The sequence below is a fragment of the Schistocerca serialis genome, chromosome 3 (genome assembly GCF_023864345.2).
Source record: "Schistocerca serialis cubense isolate TAMUIC-IGC-003099 chromosome 3, iqSchSeri2.2, whole genome shotgun sequence".
In the NCBI taxonomy this organism is placed as follows: domain Eukaryota; kingdom Metazoa; phylum Arthropoda; class Insecta; order Orthoptera; family Acrididae; genus Schistocerca; species Schistocerca serialis.
The window spans coordinates 459,808,864-459,825,796 of record NC_064640.1 but is presented as its reverse complement, the minus strand read 5'-3'; the positions used below and the strand labels follow the sequence as shown (position 1 = coordinate 459,825,796).

General features: G+C 42.2%; 1 protein-coding gene across 2 annotated transcripts in view; it reads right to left on the bottom strand.

The window, feature by feature from the left end:
* LOC126470361 (tolloid-like protein 1) overlaps nt 1–16,933 on the bottom strand; it is a 595,917-nt gene that overhangs the window by 193,323 nt on the left and 385,661 nt on the right. For both annotated transcript variants that reach the window (XM_050098158.1, XM_050098159.1), the window contains exons 5-6: nt 10,157–10,263; nt 27–162 (exon numbers count right to left, since the gene is read on the bottom strand). In XM_050098158.1, the coding sequence (XP_049954115.1) occupies nt 27–162; nt 10,157–10,263 (243 nt within the window). The remainder of the gene's footprint in view (nt 1–26; nt 163–10,156; nt 10,264–16,933) is intronic.

Genomic DNA, 16,933 nt, shown 5'->3' with positions numbered 1-16,933 from the left:
TAGTTAAAAATGCAGAGCATACTTACGTGGACACTTGTAAAGCAAATTTGTCTGTGCGATATCTCCTGCGCTAAGACGAATTCTTTGTCCAATTTCTGGTCGTTTTTTTGGATATGATTCACCAAGGGGTGTTATGGGATATATGGTGTCCAAATATGTACCCTAAAAGACAAAAGGTAAACGTTCGTTAAGTCATATTAACACTGTATTTTAACGCTGTGCATCAAATGAAAAATACATACATTATTTTTTTAAATTCAAGCTATACCTTTTTGTTGGATCAGACATGGTAATTTGGATTTAATATTTTGATAACGTTTTGTGGTAACTTGTTATATTCACGTTTACACTCCTAAAATGGTTTTTTGGAACTTTAAATAAAAAACAACAGTACGCAAATACTACTTTCAATAACTTCTTGTTAGATTATTGAAGCACTGCTTGAAAACCAGCTGCACCTAACGGCAAATATGCTTCCTGCTTATAATTACAGAAATTTTAGACCAAGCAGCGTAAACACGAAAAGAAATATGCTCTACTTCTATATGTGAAATGGAATCAGAAAATTTTGTTCAAAGGAATGTAACATGCTGATTAAATATGGAAACACTGCTTGTGATGTTAACAAACTGAAATTCTAAAGGTAGACTTCAAGGTGGCAAGGGAGTAAGTTGTCATATTCATCCATCAACCAACTGGGGACTCTGAATATAAATGGTTCAAATGGCTCTGAGCACTATGGGACTCAATATCCGAGGTCATCAGTCCCCTAGAACTTAGAACTACTTAAACCTAACTAACCTAAGGACATCACACACATCCATGCCCGAGGTAGGATTCGAACCTGTGGCCGTAGCGGTCGCGCGGTTCCACACTGAAGCGCCTAGAACCGCTCGGCCACTTCGGCCGCCTCTGAACATAAACACCATGTTTCTGATATGTACATATGGGGTTCAGGAACTATGATTTTTTTATAGACGAAGATTTTTTTTACTCAGCAGTTACTGGTCTCAAATATGTTTACATTCCTCATAGTGTGATTTACATGATGTCTCTACTTTGGAATATTTGAGAAGCATTCACCTGAAAAAATGTTTTTTACACTAATAATGGTTAAAATTCACGCATAAATGTGAAACACAGATTGTAGAAACACAGGACACCGAAAAATAAAAAAATTTAAGAAGAAGGAAAAATTAACCCTATTGCTGTAAGTAATTAATGATTTTTGTGGAGTTTATGAACCAGCCTAGAACTCTCTATATCCACTGACAAATTCAGAAAGTAGCTGAAGAGTGCAACTGTTAAAAATAAGGCTGATAACAAAAAGGTGAATAAATTGTATTGTTGAAACATAGCTATAATAAAAATAAACACACTTTCACTCGGATTCTTATCTTTCACATTTGCTAAAAGAATAATTTTGAGTGTATTTAATTCTGTCACTATTTTTCTTAATACAGCAGCCACTTAAAAGCAACATTCTATTTCCAGTTATTTTTTATTACAGTATTATAGTAGTTACGTACTAGCATTTCACATTGTCTCAACCACTGACACTAAGTTAACATTATACAAAGAATAAACATTGATATAATTGAACTCATCCTTAAATAAATATATAACATTTATTTTAGTGCCTTTCTACGATGATGAGGTACTCTGATTCTTTGTATCACATACTGCTTTCAAATTTGTAACACAGCTGCTGGAATACATTTCACTTGTGATACGTTCTACCGCAACCCCTACTCACGAGTGAAAAATGTTTCTTATTTTCTAGAACACAAGGCATCCACATCTGTCACTACTAAATATATTGAATGGCAGCTCCACCTGGACCAAAAACTTTAAGTGAAATGATTTAGACCCTTAGGCCATTCTGAAGTGTTCATGACAATACAACGAAAGTCCTTCTGTCAGTAAGAATCTTCAGTTCAAAGTTTCATTTGCTTATTGTCCTACATGAGCTAGCAAAGTGAAATTTCTATACATGCCGTATTTATTTTGGATATGGTTCCTCTTTGAAGTTCCACTTGAATAACGTTTTAGTATATTTTTAATTTACCGTGTATTTTTAACATTTTAAATATATTTCGTATCATACTATGTGATCAAAAATGTACGGACACCCCAAAAAACATACGTTTTTCATATTAGGTGCATTGTGCTGCCACCTACTGCCACGTACTACATATCAGCGACCTCAATAGTCATTAGACATCGTGAGAGAGCAGAACGGGGCACTTCGCGGAACTCAAGACGTTCGAACGTGGTTAGGTGACTGGGTGTCACTTCTGTCATACGTCTGTACGCGAGATTTCCACACTGTTTCCGATGTGATAGTGAAGCGGAAACGTGAAGGGACACGTACAGAACAAAAGCGTACAGGCCGACCTCGTCTGTTGACTGACAGAGACCGCCGACGGTTGAAGAGGGTCGTAATGTGTAATAGGCAGACATCTATCCAGACCATCACAGAGGAATTCCAGACTTCATCAGGATCCACTGCAAGTACTATGACAATTAGGTGGGAAGAGAGAAAATTTGAATTTCATGGTCGAGCGGCTGCTCATAAGCCACATATCACACCGGTAAATGCCCAACGACGCCTCGCTTGGTGTAAGGAGCGTAAACATTGGGCGATTGAACAGTGGAAAAACGTTGTGTGGGGTGACGAGTCACAGTACACAATGTGGCGTTCCGATGGCAGGGTGTGGATTTGGCCAATGCCCGATGAACGTCATCTGCCAACGTGTGTAGTGCCAACAGTAAAATTCGGAGGCGGTGGTGTTATGATGTGGTCGCGTGGGGGATTGCAACGCTTGTTGTTTTGCATGGCACTATCACAGCACAGGGCTACACTGATGGGGTTGAGCACCTTCTAGCTCCCCACTGTTGAAGAGCAATTCGGGGATGGCGATTGCATCTTTCAATACGACGAACACCTATTCATAATGTACGGCCTGTGGTGGAGTGGTCATACGACAATAACATCCCTGTAATGGACTGGTCTGCACAGAGTCCTGGCCTGAATCCTATAGAACACTTTTGGGATGTTTTGGAAAGCCGACTTCCTTCCAGGCCTCACCGACCGACATCAATATCTCTCCTCAGTGCAGCACTCCGTGAAGAATGGGCTGCCAATCCTCAAGAAACCTTCCAGCACCTGACTGAACGTATGCCTGCGAGAGTGGAAGCTGTCGTCAAGGCTAAGGGTGGGCCAACACCATATTGAATTCTAGCATTACCGATGGAGGGCGCCATGAATTTCTAAGTCATTTTCAGCCAGGTGTCCGTATATTTTTGATCATATAGTATACGTCCACTGAACAAGTCAGTCAGCATCAATAATCAATTCTCTTTGTATCCCAGTGTCCTGTTTCAGTTCAATTATCGCCTATTTCAGTAGTGTTCCTTGCTTTTTCATTCAGTGAAGCCCCTTTCCATATAAAATACTGTTTCTCTGCCAATACAGTAAAGTGGATACCTAACAGAAGTCTATGTATCAGGACTGTGACTGGTCTAGTTCTTTTCATTTCATCAAAATCTGCGAAATTTCCATCATGTGTTCTATGAAATGTTCTACAATTGTCGTGGAATTTCTTTATGTTCTTTAGTATATGTACTTGTAAATGTTAGATATAAGACCTTAATTAATATATCAATGAAAAATTTATACAGTTTTTGACTTTTTCCAGATCCTTGAGGACGATGTCTCTTAGGATCTGTGGAAGAAACATAAGCACATCAATTCCTACGTAAGGAAGTATCGGTATTACGTACTTTCATTTTTGTGATGTGTTCCAAATCCTGAAGGAACTCCTCGCTTTAAGTCAATGGAATGAAAAGCGTATATGACCTAATTTAGTCTCCAAAGGATTATGTCTGACTATTTTTGCTCATTGTTGAATGCTAAGCCGAAACTGGAAAGAAAGCGATGCCTGTTGAACGTCTGAACACAACCTTAAAAAAATACAGTTCGTTAAAGAACTGTCATTGCATTCCATCTGAATATTTGTTCCAGCAACGTACTGTATTCATCTGGAGGTAGACGTCGGTAACACAACTGGTGATTTCAGGAGCTTGTTCTATTACTTTGATTACGAACAGAAGTAACTTGTGGTCTTTCCCAGGCTTAAGAGACAGGAGTCTTTTTTTCAAATAATAGTCTACGTCTACAGTCATACTTTGTACATCACTATGATATGTATGGCTGAGGGTACTTTTATATACAATGTATTCACTTCACAAATGGTGTATGGAGAAATGATACGGTAGCTTATATGCCTCTGGGCGAGCTATAATTAGTCTAAGCTTGATTTCACTGATCCTCTAGGCCCAGTATACGGTGAGTTGAATAGCATTAACAAATTTCAACCTAAATGTAAACTCCAGGATTTTGATAAGTAGGTTCTCGAGAGATTCAGTAAGTCTTTCTTCAAGTAAATTCAGTTCAGATTTACCGGCAATATATCTGCAATCCCTTGAGAATGGAGCCAGCCTGAGACAGTTCCCATTTCCCTTCTCAGTCTATGCTTGATATGCACGTTAAACTGAGATAGTAACGATAAGACAGCTCCTGAGAGGGTCGAGATACACTATCAGGGAGGTTCTGATGAGCTAGAGAAAGCTTTGAACTATTTTGGCAATTTTCGTGTCTTACTGATGGCAAAAGTAGCAATACAGACGTAATCTTAACTCGCAGTGAAATGACTGAAACATGTCACTACTTTTCGCAGTTGTTTCATTCTCGTTACGTAGTAATATGGCTGATCACCGAATTTAATACTTGCAGGACAGCTCTGCTTCAGGCATCGAAGAGGAAGGTAATTATAACCAAAGTACGGAAAACATTCCTGTGACATCAGGCTTTGGAGGCTACCTACTCCTGGCTGCTGTCAAAAATATAGATATTCATCCATACAGCTTCTTTTCAAAAGGTAGGTTTCTTAGTGCAATGCTGAAAGTTTAAGGTTTCCTTCAGTTGTCCTTGTATTTCTGAAAACTGCTGCAACATGAAGACAAGTATTCACTGAGGTGACAAGAAGTCACGGAACAGCGATATGCAAATATACAGATGACGGTAGTATCGCGTACACAAGGCAAATTCTATAGACCTTGACACGATATATAAAAATGCAGTGCAATGGCGGAGTTGTCAGTTGTGCTCGGGTGATTCATGTGAAAAGGTTCCCGACGTGATTATGGCCGCACGATGAGAATTAACAGACTTTGAACGCGGAATGGTAGTTGAAGCTAGACCCACGCGACACTCAATTTCGAAAATCGTTAGGGAATTCAATATTGCAGGATCCATAGTGAATACTTCTCACCACGGACAACGCGGTGGCCAGCGGCCTTCACTTAAGGACCGAGAGCAGCGGTGTTGGCGTAGAGTTGTCAGTGAAAATAGACAAGAAACACTGCGTGAAATAGCTGCAGAAATCAATGTGGGACGTACGACAAACGTATCCTGTTGTGGGTTGGCAGGAGAGCCAACACCGGGTACTAGAGGAAGCCGAAAGGCACGCGTTTTAGCTCACGCAGGCTGGCGTGAGGTCTGGAACAGGACAAGGAAATAAGACTTTAGAAAAACGGACGTAGCTGGTGGAATACTTAACTTTAATCCATAAATGATGAGCGTCGCTCTTGACTGTACATGACTCAGTATCAATAGTAACTGGTAATGGCGCCTTGCTAGGTCGTAGCAAATGACGTAGCTGAAGGCTATGCTAACTATCGTCTCGGCAAATGAGAGCGTATTTTGTCAGTGAACCATCGCTAGCAAAGTCGGTTGTCCAACTGGGGCGAGTGCTAGGAAGTCTCTCTAGACCTGCCGTGTGGCGGCGCTCGGTCTGCAATCACTGATAGTGGCGACACGACGTATACTAACGTACCGCGGCCGATTTAAAGGCTACCACCTAGCAAGTGTGGTGTCTGGCGGTGACACCACATATCCATTTGGACGTTGCGGTGAAATTTAGTGTTAATGGGCTATGCCAGCAGACAGCCGACGCGAGTACCTATGCTAACAGCACATCGCCTGCAACGTCTCTCCTGGACTTGAAACCATAACGATTGAACCCTAGACGACTGGAAAACCGTAGCCTGGTTAGATGAATTCCGATTTCTCTTGTCTATTTGTGAGTGCTGACGGTAGTGTTAAAGTGGGGTGCAGACCCTACGAAGCCATGGACCCATGTTGTCAACAAAGCACTGTGCAACCTGGTTGTGGCTGGGTAATGGTGGGGGCTGTGTCTACATGGAATGGACTGGGTCCTCTGGTCCGCCTGACCCTGTCATAGACTGGAAATTATTATGTTCGGCTACACGGTGAACATTTGCAGCCAATCATGTACTTGCTGTTACCAAAAAACGGTGGAATTTTTATGGATGACAATGCGCCACTTTATCGGGACACAGTTGATCGCGATTGGTTTGAAAAACATTCTGGGTAATTCGAATGAATGATTTGGTCACTCAGATGGCCCGACATGAATCGCATCGACCGTTTATGGGACATAAGCGAGAGGTTAGTTCGTGCAAAAAATCCTACACCGTCAACACTTTCGCAAACATAACACTTTCGCAAATATGGACGATCGACGGCTATAGAGGCAGCATGGCTCAGTATTTGTACAGGGGTCTTCCTACGACTTGCTGAGTCCATTCTACATGAGTTGCTGCTCTACACCGATCAAAAGAATGTCCGACACGATGTTAGGAGGTATTCCATGATTTCTGTCACCTCAGTGTACAACGCGGATAAAATATGGGTAAAAGAGAGAACCGTTCCGTACCAACATGCTATACGAGGCCTGTTTAAAAATTTCCGGAACATTCGTAATTTCGCGCCAATGGTGGGTTGGAGCAAAATGAGGGGGGCTTCCGTGCACGCGTCTGTGTTTAATGTGTGACTGTCGGAAGTTTCATTGTTATATGTCTGTTTGTTATTGTTAACTGCTGTATTGAGTAGAACGTTGCGAATTTCGAGATGGCACAGTTAGAGGAGCAACGCGGATGCATTAAATTTTGCATGAAACTCAAGGAAACCTTTATAGAGACGCAATAAATGACGCGGGAAGCCTACGGTGAGGAGTGCTTAAATTATCAAGTCGTACTCGGTGTTACGAATGGTTCACATGGTTTAAAAATGGCCGGATGGAAGTTAAAGAACACCCTCGTTCAGGACGGCATTCGATGTCTACCGACGACGCTCATCTCAGGAATGCCAGTCGAAGACTGACTGTCGAGAGATTGAAGAAGAATGTAACATTTCAGTTGGATCATGTCATGAAATCCTCACACAGCATCTTGGAATGCATTGTGTTACCGCCAAGTTCGTCCCACGGCACGATAACGCACCCGCCCTTTCGTTCCTGTTGGTGCGTGACTATTGCACAACAAACGAAATTACTGTGCTGCCTCATCTTCCGTACTCTCCAGACCTGGCCCCTGTGCACTTTTTTTATTTCCAAAGTTGAAAACCCTGTTGAAGGGACGAAGATTTGCAACGGTAGACGAGATAAAAGGAAATTCACAGACGGCGCTTCGCGCGATTCAGCAAGAGGCATAATAAGATTACTTCCGGAAGAGGAAACGGCGTGGGGAGCTATATGTTAATCGTGGAGGAGAGTATTTCGAAGGAAACCATGCACAATAAGTAAAAGATAAGCGCAAAAAAATTTGTGGACAAAGTTCCGGGATTTTTTGAGCAGTCCTCGTATTCCTGGGTCAAATTAGTATTTCGAGTACTAAGACTTCAAAAAGAGCTTCTATTCGGCGAAAATCACTGATTGTTTACTTATTGCCTTTCAGCTAGCTTTTATATGATGTCATTGTTGGTTGACATTTGTCTTTGGAGGATAGCAATGTGTGTATTGCAAAGAACTAGGATGCAATATCCCATACATGTACAGTCGTAGACATGTCTCGTAAATGGGACCTGCGCCTCGCCATATAATAGTACACCGGTAATACAATAGGGGCGGCCGCAACAGAGGCAATTTCATATCCCGTCCTCACCCAAAACTGCAGGCATCGACGAGGTGTTAAACTATAATCTTTATTCTACCACGATAATGTTGTATTCATTTGGATACACAACGTAACACTAGTTTCTTCTGAGAGTGCTACTAAGAAGAGGAAGATATTTGCCGCTGTCCTAGGCTGTGGTCACTGCTGACAGAACTAACAGTTCGTAGCAGCTATTATCGCTGAAGATACTGCATGGAGTACAACGCCATTATGGCTGTTTATGTTTGGTATGACGCATTAATATTCTTTCTGGACATGACAGTGTTAAACGCGCTGGTCAAAACAGTTAGGGGCCAGTAAGAATATCTTTCTTCATCTTGGGCAGTACGTTGTGTGAGGACATCTTGGGGTACAATCTATATATATTACTGTAGGAAGAAGAGGAAACCCGCTGTACTCAGACCAGAAAGTCAACTAGTTATGAGTACGATAACAGGGGTGTTGTTTAAGTGCAGGGCCTTGAGGAGGCATCGAAATTTCGCTTACAATACAAGTAAAGAGAGTACAGTGTCTCATTAACGGATTCACTGTAATCAGAGGCATTGGGGGCCATTGACTTGTGAGAGCCAGGAGAGTCAAAGCATGATATAGCAAATGGAAGTGGAATGTCCTGAAGTATAGTTTCACGCCTACAGTCGCTTTCAAACAACTGAAAATGTTCGAAATTTGGGGTTAGATCACCCAAAAACACACATATTTTTCGCTTACAACCAGTCGCAATATGTGGTTGAAGATAGCTCAACCGCATCGAGCTTTTCAAATTATCAACTCAAATTATACGTAGTAACATTAATTGTGAAAACGACCTGCACACGCCCGTAGAATGTGTGAGATTAATATGATAGCAAAGCCAACGCATTTACAGCTAGAGAAAGTGTAGGACAAAAAACATGCCTGTATTTATGTGCAGAGCACCCCCGTATCCTCGTGGCAGGCTGTTGCTGTGGCCAAGAATCAACACTGGCGGAGTTGACGATCCTTTGACGACAATACTTGCGTCGATAGAGCAATGTTGGTGAATAACACGCTAGGAAATCACCCGATAGTCTTGGTCTGCATCCCCCGTGGGAACGACCTTCCGCTGCTTGAAATATTTAATTTTTCGGGAGTAGCAGTAATGTTCGATAGTTTTGAATGGAATGTTTTAAATTTTAAGTAAACCTCACGTAAATGCTATATGATTAGATTCATGACACTCATTTAACGCATAAAAGAATTTTTCGGATTGCTCGATGCGCAGTACGAAGTTTCTACTGGTAATCTTATTTACGACAACTACCTGCTCATACTTTATGTTCGACAGGGCATTAGATGACAACTGTCAACGTCATGAATGAGTGCTGCAGAGGTTCACCAAACTGACAAGTGTAAGGACAATTTTTTTTACTTTTATTGTGAGTTGCTGTAGTGTAACCGTTGGCGAGATTTCCTGAAGTGATCGAAAAATTCAAATGGCTCTGAGCACTATGGGACTCAACTGCTGAGGTCATCAGTCCCCTAGAACTTAGAACTACTTAAACCTAACTAACCTAAGGACATCACAAACATCCATGCCCGACGCAGGATTCGAACCTGCGACCGTAGCGGTCTTGCGGTTCCAGACTGCAGCGCCTTTAACCGCACGGCCAGAAGTGATCGAAATGGGCTGCTGTCTTCAACTAACTGCACTATGCGTCCGAAAGAACTGCAGGAATGAAGGAGCAGAACTAAATATGAACCATCGCTATGCGCAAGCATCCGTTTTTCTTCCTTTGTTTAACACTTCAGACCTTGTAATGCTAAAAAACAGGAAGCAATGTTATTGACATATACGGCAAAAGGCAACCACCAAGAAGAATTTCCTGACGGTCGGTACGTATTTGGGAGTCGTAGAGATGTAAAACTAGAGTTCACTAGTCTCTAGTATTAGAAGTGTAGCTTATCCAAGATACGTTGCTTGTTTCTCTGGTAGTATGTTGAATATGTACAACGTTCTCAGCGTTTCTCTCTCATATAGAAATGATAGAATCTCAAATTAGTAAGCGTGGTAGTATTCCACAAGCTAAGTAAACTATAAGAGGATGGAAACACCTAAAATGTGTAAAATAATTCTGGTTATCGTTCATCCTTTACTTACCCTAGAGAATGTATTCCTCGCATAATGCATAATGGAATCGTAGTCATATGGCAGTCCAAGAGAATTCACTTCTTCTTCCGTCAGCTTATTGAAATTATATTCTTGCCCTAGGGAAAAGAAATTGGAGGATTTCAATTTGTAAATAATAGCGAGTTATTCGAAATAGACTAAAATTAGATTAGACTGATAATTTCGTACTATTTCTGCAAATATTTAGCTAATGTTCTATACAGTAAAAAGTGAGCTAGACCTTAATGTCGAATTGCAGCACTAAGAGTATACTACAGAATCGTAAACAGAAGTCATTTTTAAATGGAATTTTGTCCAGAGACCTTAAACTAAACGTTCTCGCTCGTTTTTCATTTTAAAATTATAAAATAACTTTTGTCTTCTGTGAGTGAATATATGTGGTAAATGCAATCTATGATGTAATAATTTATGGGGGTCTGGTCATGTTATGATGATCTGACAATACAACAGTTTCTTGATGTACGTTTAATTTAGTAGAAGCACTATTAAATAAGCTACATTTCAAATTTTTGTATCAGTGCAGTATTTCCCACGCCGTTTATCGTAGTACAGTGGTATCTATAAATTACAATATGCCACAGTGGTAATAACAGAGATAAAACCTAAAAAGGTCCCGGAATTAGCTTCGCTTATAAACGGTAACAATGCACAAGACACAGAAAACTTACAGAAACCAGTTGCCAACAGCAGTGAAATTCTGAACTCCGATTGGATTGTATGTTCAAAACATAGGTTGAACGCTGGTGGTGGTGGCGTGTTTACAGCCATAAAAATGCGATAATGTCTAATGAAATTAATACGGATTCAGGATGCGAAATATGCCGCAGGAGAAGTTGTATCGGAAAATAGAGAAAGCAGCTACTTGGGTGGGTAGTAGAGTGCTTGTGGAATGCACTTTCTTTCGTTTTTTTTTATTTTTTTTTTTAGGCTAAGCTGTTGTTTGAGGTGCTCTAATGAAAACTCGTCAGTCGACAAGCAAACAGCGAAATCAGACCAGGTGGTTCAGAGTACAGACACTTCGATTGTCGAGAATTTATCAGCAAATTAATGAAGTACTCGTAACGAGGTTCTCGAATTTATTGTTCTCTGGCAAATTTGTCGCGATCGAATTATTCTCGGGACCGCAAGCTGGCTGAAACCGGAAACAGAAAGCTCTGAAATACTTAGCAAGTCATGGAAAGTATAAAGACAGATCAGACGCCATAGCAGGAGGAGCTAAAGAACTTGCCCCCTTTCTATCAGCAATTTATCGTAGATCGCTGGAAGAACGTAAAGTACCTAGCGACTGGAAGAAAGCGCAGGTCGTTCCCATTTTCAAGAAGGGTCATAAATCAGATGCGAATAATTATAGGCCTATTTCGCTTACGTCAATCTGTTGTACAATAATGGAACATGTTTTGTGTTCTCGTATTATGACGTTCTTAGATAATACAAATCTCCTTCATCATAACCAACATGGATTCCGCAAACAGAGATCATGTGAAACTCAGCTCGCCCTATTTGCCCAAGAAATTCACAGTGCCGTAGACACTGGCGAGCAGATTGATGCCGTATTCCTGGACTTCAGGAAGGCATTTGATACGGTTCCGCACTTACGTTTAGTGAAAAAAATACGAGCTTACGGAATATCGGACCAGGTTTGTGATTGGATTCAGGATTTCCTAGAAGAAAGAACACAACATGTCATTCTTAACGGTTCAAAATCTGCAGATGTAGAGGTAATTTCGGGAGTACCGCAGGGAAGCGTGATAGGACCTTTATTGTTTACAATATACATAAATGACTTAGTTGACAACATCGGTAGCTCCGTGAGGCTATTTGCAGATGACACGGTTGTCTACAAGAAAGTAGCAACATCAGAAGACTCGTACGTACTCCAGGAGGACCTGCAGAGGATTAATGCATGGTGCGACAGCTGGCAGCTTTCCCTAAACGTAGATAAATGTAATATAATGCGCATACATAGGGGCAGAAATCCATTCCAGTACGATTATGCCATAGGTGGTAAATCATTGGAAGGGGTAACGACCGTAAAATACTTAGGAGTTACTATCCGGAGCGATCTGAAGTGGAATGATCACATAAAACAAATAGTGGGAAAAGCAGGCGCCAGGTTGAGATTCATAGGAAGAATTCTAAGAAAATGTGACTCATCGACGAAAGAAGTAGCTTACAAAACGCTTGTTCGTCCGATTCTTGAGTATTGCTCATCAGTATGGGACCCTTACCAGGTTGGATTAATAGAAGAGATAGACATGATCCAGCGAAAAGCAGCGCGATTCGTCATGGGGACATTTAGTCAGCGCGAGAGCGTTACGGAGATGCTGAACAAGCTCCAGTGGCGGACACTTCAAGAAAGGCGTTACGCAATACGGAGAGGTTTATTATCGAAATTACGAGAGAGCACATTCCGGGAAGAGATGGGCAACATATTACTACCGCCCACATATATCTCGCGTAATGATCACAACGAAAAGATCCGAGAAATTAGAGCAAATACGGAGACTTACAAGCAGTCGTTCTTTCCACGCACAATTCGCGAATGGAACAGGGAAGGGGGGATCAGATAGTGGTACAATAAGTACCCTCCGCCACACACCGTAAGGTGGCTCGCGGAGTATAGATGTAGATGTAGATGAGTGTAAATTGCACTCCACAAAAATACTGCTTCTAACGAGATAGATTTTGAGTGCGACTGTGAATTTATCTGGACGCGTATAGCACGTCTAAGGGAAATCAAGTTAATTCTTAGATGTTTTTACCGGCTACATGATATCACCGTGGCAGTTTTAGAGTGAAGCAAAGAAAGTTTACACTCATTTGCGCGGAAATACCCGTATCATGCAATATTTGTTGGAGGCACCTTTAACCTACCGAGTGTAGACTGCCTCGTTTATGGATGCAGGGTACCAACAAGATGTCTTGGGAAGTACTTTTAAACACATTTCCCGAAAACTATCTTGAGCAGCTAATTCGACAGCCCATACGCCTTGGAAATATTTTAGATCTTCTGGCTGCAAACAGGCCCGATTTTATCGACGGCGTCAGTATAGAGACAGGGATTAGTGATCACGATGTCATTATTGCGACGGTGATACTAAAATTAATAAATCAATGAAGAAGGTTAGGAGAGAATTTTTGCTAGGAAGAGAAGATAATCAGTTGCTGGCACCCTACTTGGACAATGAATGGAGATCATATAGTTCCGGTATGATGAAAGTAGAGGAACTATGGGCAAAGCTATGTGTCGAGTAAGTGGACTCAGGACGGAGAAAAGCCACCGTGGTTTAATAACAAAATCCGGAAAATGCTAAGGAAGCAAAAACCGTTGTACTCTGGGTTCAAAAGAGAATGCGAAAATGACGACAGGCAAAAGTTGGTAGAGATTCGTGTATCCGTGAAAATATCTGTGCTCGAAGCATACAGCTATCCCCGTCATACCTTATCGAAGGATCTAACCGAGAACCCGAGAAAGTTCTGGTCCTACGCAAAATCACTAAGTGGGTCACTCGTTGACCAATCTGGTTTGGCATAGAAAGCCGAAGTTTTAAATTTCGCGTTTGGGAAATCATTCACGCTGGAGGACCGTACAAATATTCCGTTGTTTGATCATCCCACAGACTCCCGAATCGAGGAAATAGTAATAGGCAACTCTGGCATAGAGGAACAGCTGAAAGAGCTAACAAGTAAGTCGCCAGGTCCGGATGGAATCCCAATTCGGTTTTTAGTGTGGTTCACCCGTAAAGGGCTACGCGTAAAGAACAGTAGTCCGAGCCATTTTTGAGTACTGTTTGTGTGCTTGTGTGTTTGCGGGCAACGGCCCTGCGGCAGTGGATACACCGGTTCCCGTGAGATCACCGAAGTTAAGCGCTGTCGGGAGTGGCCGGCATTTGGATGGGTGTCCATCCAGCTGCCATGCGCTGCTGCCATTTTTCGGGGTACACTCAGCCTTGTGATGTCAATTGAGGAGCTACTCGACCGAATAGTAGCGGCTCCGGTCAAAGAAAACCCTCATAGCGACCGGGAGAGTGGTGTGCTGATCACACGCCCCTCCTACTCACATCCTCGCTGAGGATGATACGGCGGTCGATGGTCCCGATGGGCCACTTGTGGCCTGAAGACGAAGTGCCTTTTTTCTTTTTTTGCGTATTTGGGATCTTCATCTCGTAGGATTAAAGGAAGGCATTGAAACAATTCAGAGGAGGACTGCTAGATATGTTACCAGTAGGTTCGATCAACACGCAAGTGTTAAGGAGATGTTTCAGGTATTCAAATAGGAATCTCTGGATTCTTTTCGAGAAACGTTACTGAGAAAATTTAGAGATCTGAAATTTGACGCTGACTGGAGAATGATCCTACTGCCACGTAAGGATAGCGAACTTAAGATGCTAGAAATTAGGGCTCGTATGGAGGCTTGTAGATAGTCGTTTTCCTTTCGCTATCTTTGCGAGTGGAACAGGAAGGGGAATGACTAGTAGTGGTACAACGTACCCTCCACCACGCATCATTTGAGGGGAAACCTGGAGAATATTTCGCGTAAATTTCCTGGTCGTCTTGTAGCACTAGGCGGATATCTCAATCTACCAGCTATAGACTAGGAAATTCAAGTGATTAGTGCGTGTAGCAGGGACAGCAAGTCATGTGAATATTGTTGTAAGTGCCTAATCCGAAAATTATCTTATTCTGAAAAGCGACTCGTGAAGGTAACATCTTAGATCTGCTGGTGACAAACAGACATGAACTTTTCGACTCAGTTGGCGTAGAACAGGGAATCAGTGATCATAAGGCCGTTACAGCATCACTGAATACGGTTGTAAATAGGAATACAAAAACGGAAGGGAGATATTTCTGCTTAGCAAGAGCGACAATGAACAGATTTCACATTATTCGAGCGGTCGGCATGAAAATTTCATCCCCAGCATTAACAACGTTGATTATCGATGGATAAAGTTCAAGAGCATTTACGAGGGTGGTTTGAAAAGTTCTCGGAATTACCACGAGGGTCAGCGCTAGAGCAACGAGTTGTTCACGTGCTATTCATTGAACTGTTGCCTGTTAATATGTGCCACGCCAGTGCTCGTGGAAGAGAGCTGTGGTGGTGACATAGCTCTGTTGTTGTTCCCGCGTAGTGATTTGCGTAGATGGAAAAAATCGAGATTCGAGCAGTGAATGAAGTACTTCGTAAAGAAAGGTATGCAAGCAGAGGACATTCATACCGATTTCTGGGACACACTGGGGAACTCTGCTCCTTCGTATTCAACTATTGCCAAGTGGACAAATGAATTTAAATTTGGTCGGGAGAGCTTAGATGATGATCCGCGCAGTGGTCGCCCAAGACGTGTCACTACTCCAGAAATCATTGCAGAAGTGCACGAAATGGTCATGGAGGATCGCCGATTGAAAGTGTGTGAAATTGCTCACGCTTGCCAGATGTCATCTAAAAGGGCATATCACATTTTAACTGAAGAATTAGAAATGAAAAAAATATCTGCAAGATGGGTGCCATGACTCTTGACGCTGGAACGAAACATGAGAATGGACATATCGGAACAATGTTTGGCCCGTTTCAGGAGAAACGAGCAAGATTTTTTGCGCTGGTTTGTGACCACAGATGAAATTTTGGTGCACTACTATACCCCAGACACAAAACAACAGTCAAAGCAGTGGAAACATGCTGATTCCCCTCCACCAAAGAAAGAAAAGACAATTCCTCCAGTGGGAAAGGTCATGGCATCAGTGTTCTGGGATGCAAAGGGGATTCTGTTTGTAGATTATCTCCCCACTGGGCAGACAATTACTGGAGAACACTATGCCAACATCCTGAACAAATTGCAACAAAAGATACGCGAAGAAAAGCCAGGTTTAGCAAGTAAGAAAGTCATCTTCCATCAAGACAATGTGCGCCCGCACACATGTGCCGTCGCCATGGCAAAATTACACGAACTAAGGTATGAATTGTTGCCACACCCGCCTTATTTACCTGATATGGCTCCATAAAACTTCCATCTCTTCCCAAAACTGAAAATTTTTGTTGTTGGACGAAGATTCACTTCAAACGAAGAGCCGGTCGCGGTGGTCTAGTGGTTCTGGCGCTGCAGTCCGGAACCGCAGGACAGCTACGGTCGCAGGTTCGAATCCTGCCTCGGGCATGGGTGTGTGTGATGTCCTTAGGTTAGTTAGGTTTAGGTAGTTCTAAGTTCTAGGGGACTTATGACCTAAGATGTTGAGTCCCATAGTGCTCAGAGCCATTTCAAACGAAGAACTGATAGCCAGAGTTGACAAGTACACTCATGCTCATAAATTAAGGATAATGCTGATACATGGTGAAACAACGCTGTGGTGGGCGGTTTTCGGGTTTAAATCACCTCGGGGTATGACCATGCGGTGCATCTGGCCTGCGGTCGTCGCACAATGGCGCTGGCAGCAGCCCACATACGCAGAGGTATGTTGGTGCATGTCAGAGTGCGGTGCAGCGTGTAAGTGTGCAGACGTTTTCAGACGTGCTAATGGTAACTGTGTATTGAAAATGGCTGAAAGAACACATACCGATGACGTTATGAAGAGTAGAATACTAGAGCGACTGGAGACTGGTCAAACGCTAGCACAGGCCCTCCGTGTGCCACGAAGTGTCATCTCACTGGTTAGAATATTTATAACGATAGGTAGCAGTAAGAAATGTTTTTTACAAAAAATTTACGTAGAACTGATACATTTAAATTTATACACGTTATATGAAATGTTTTGAGT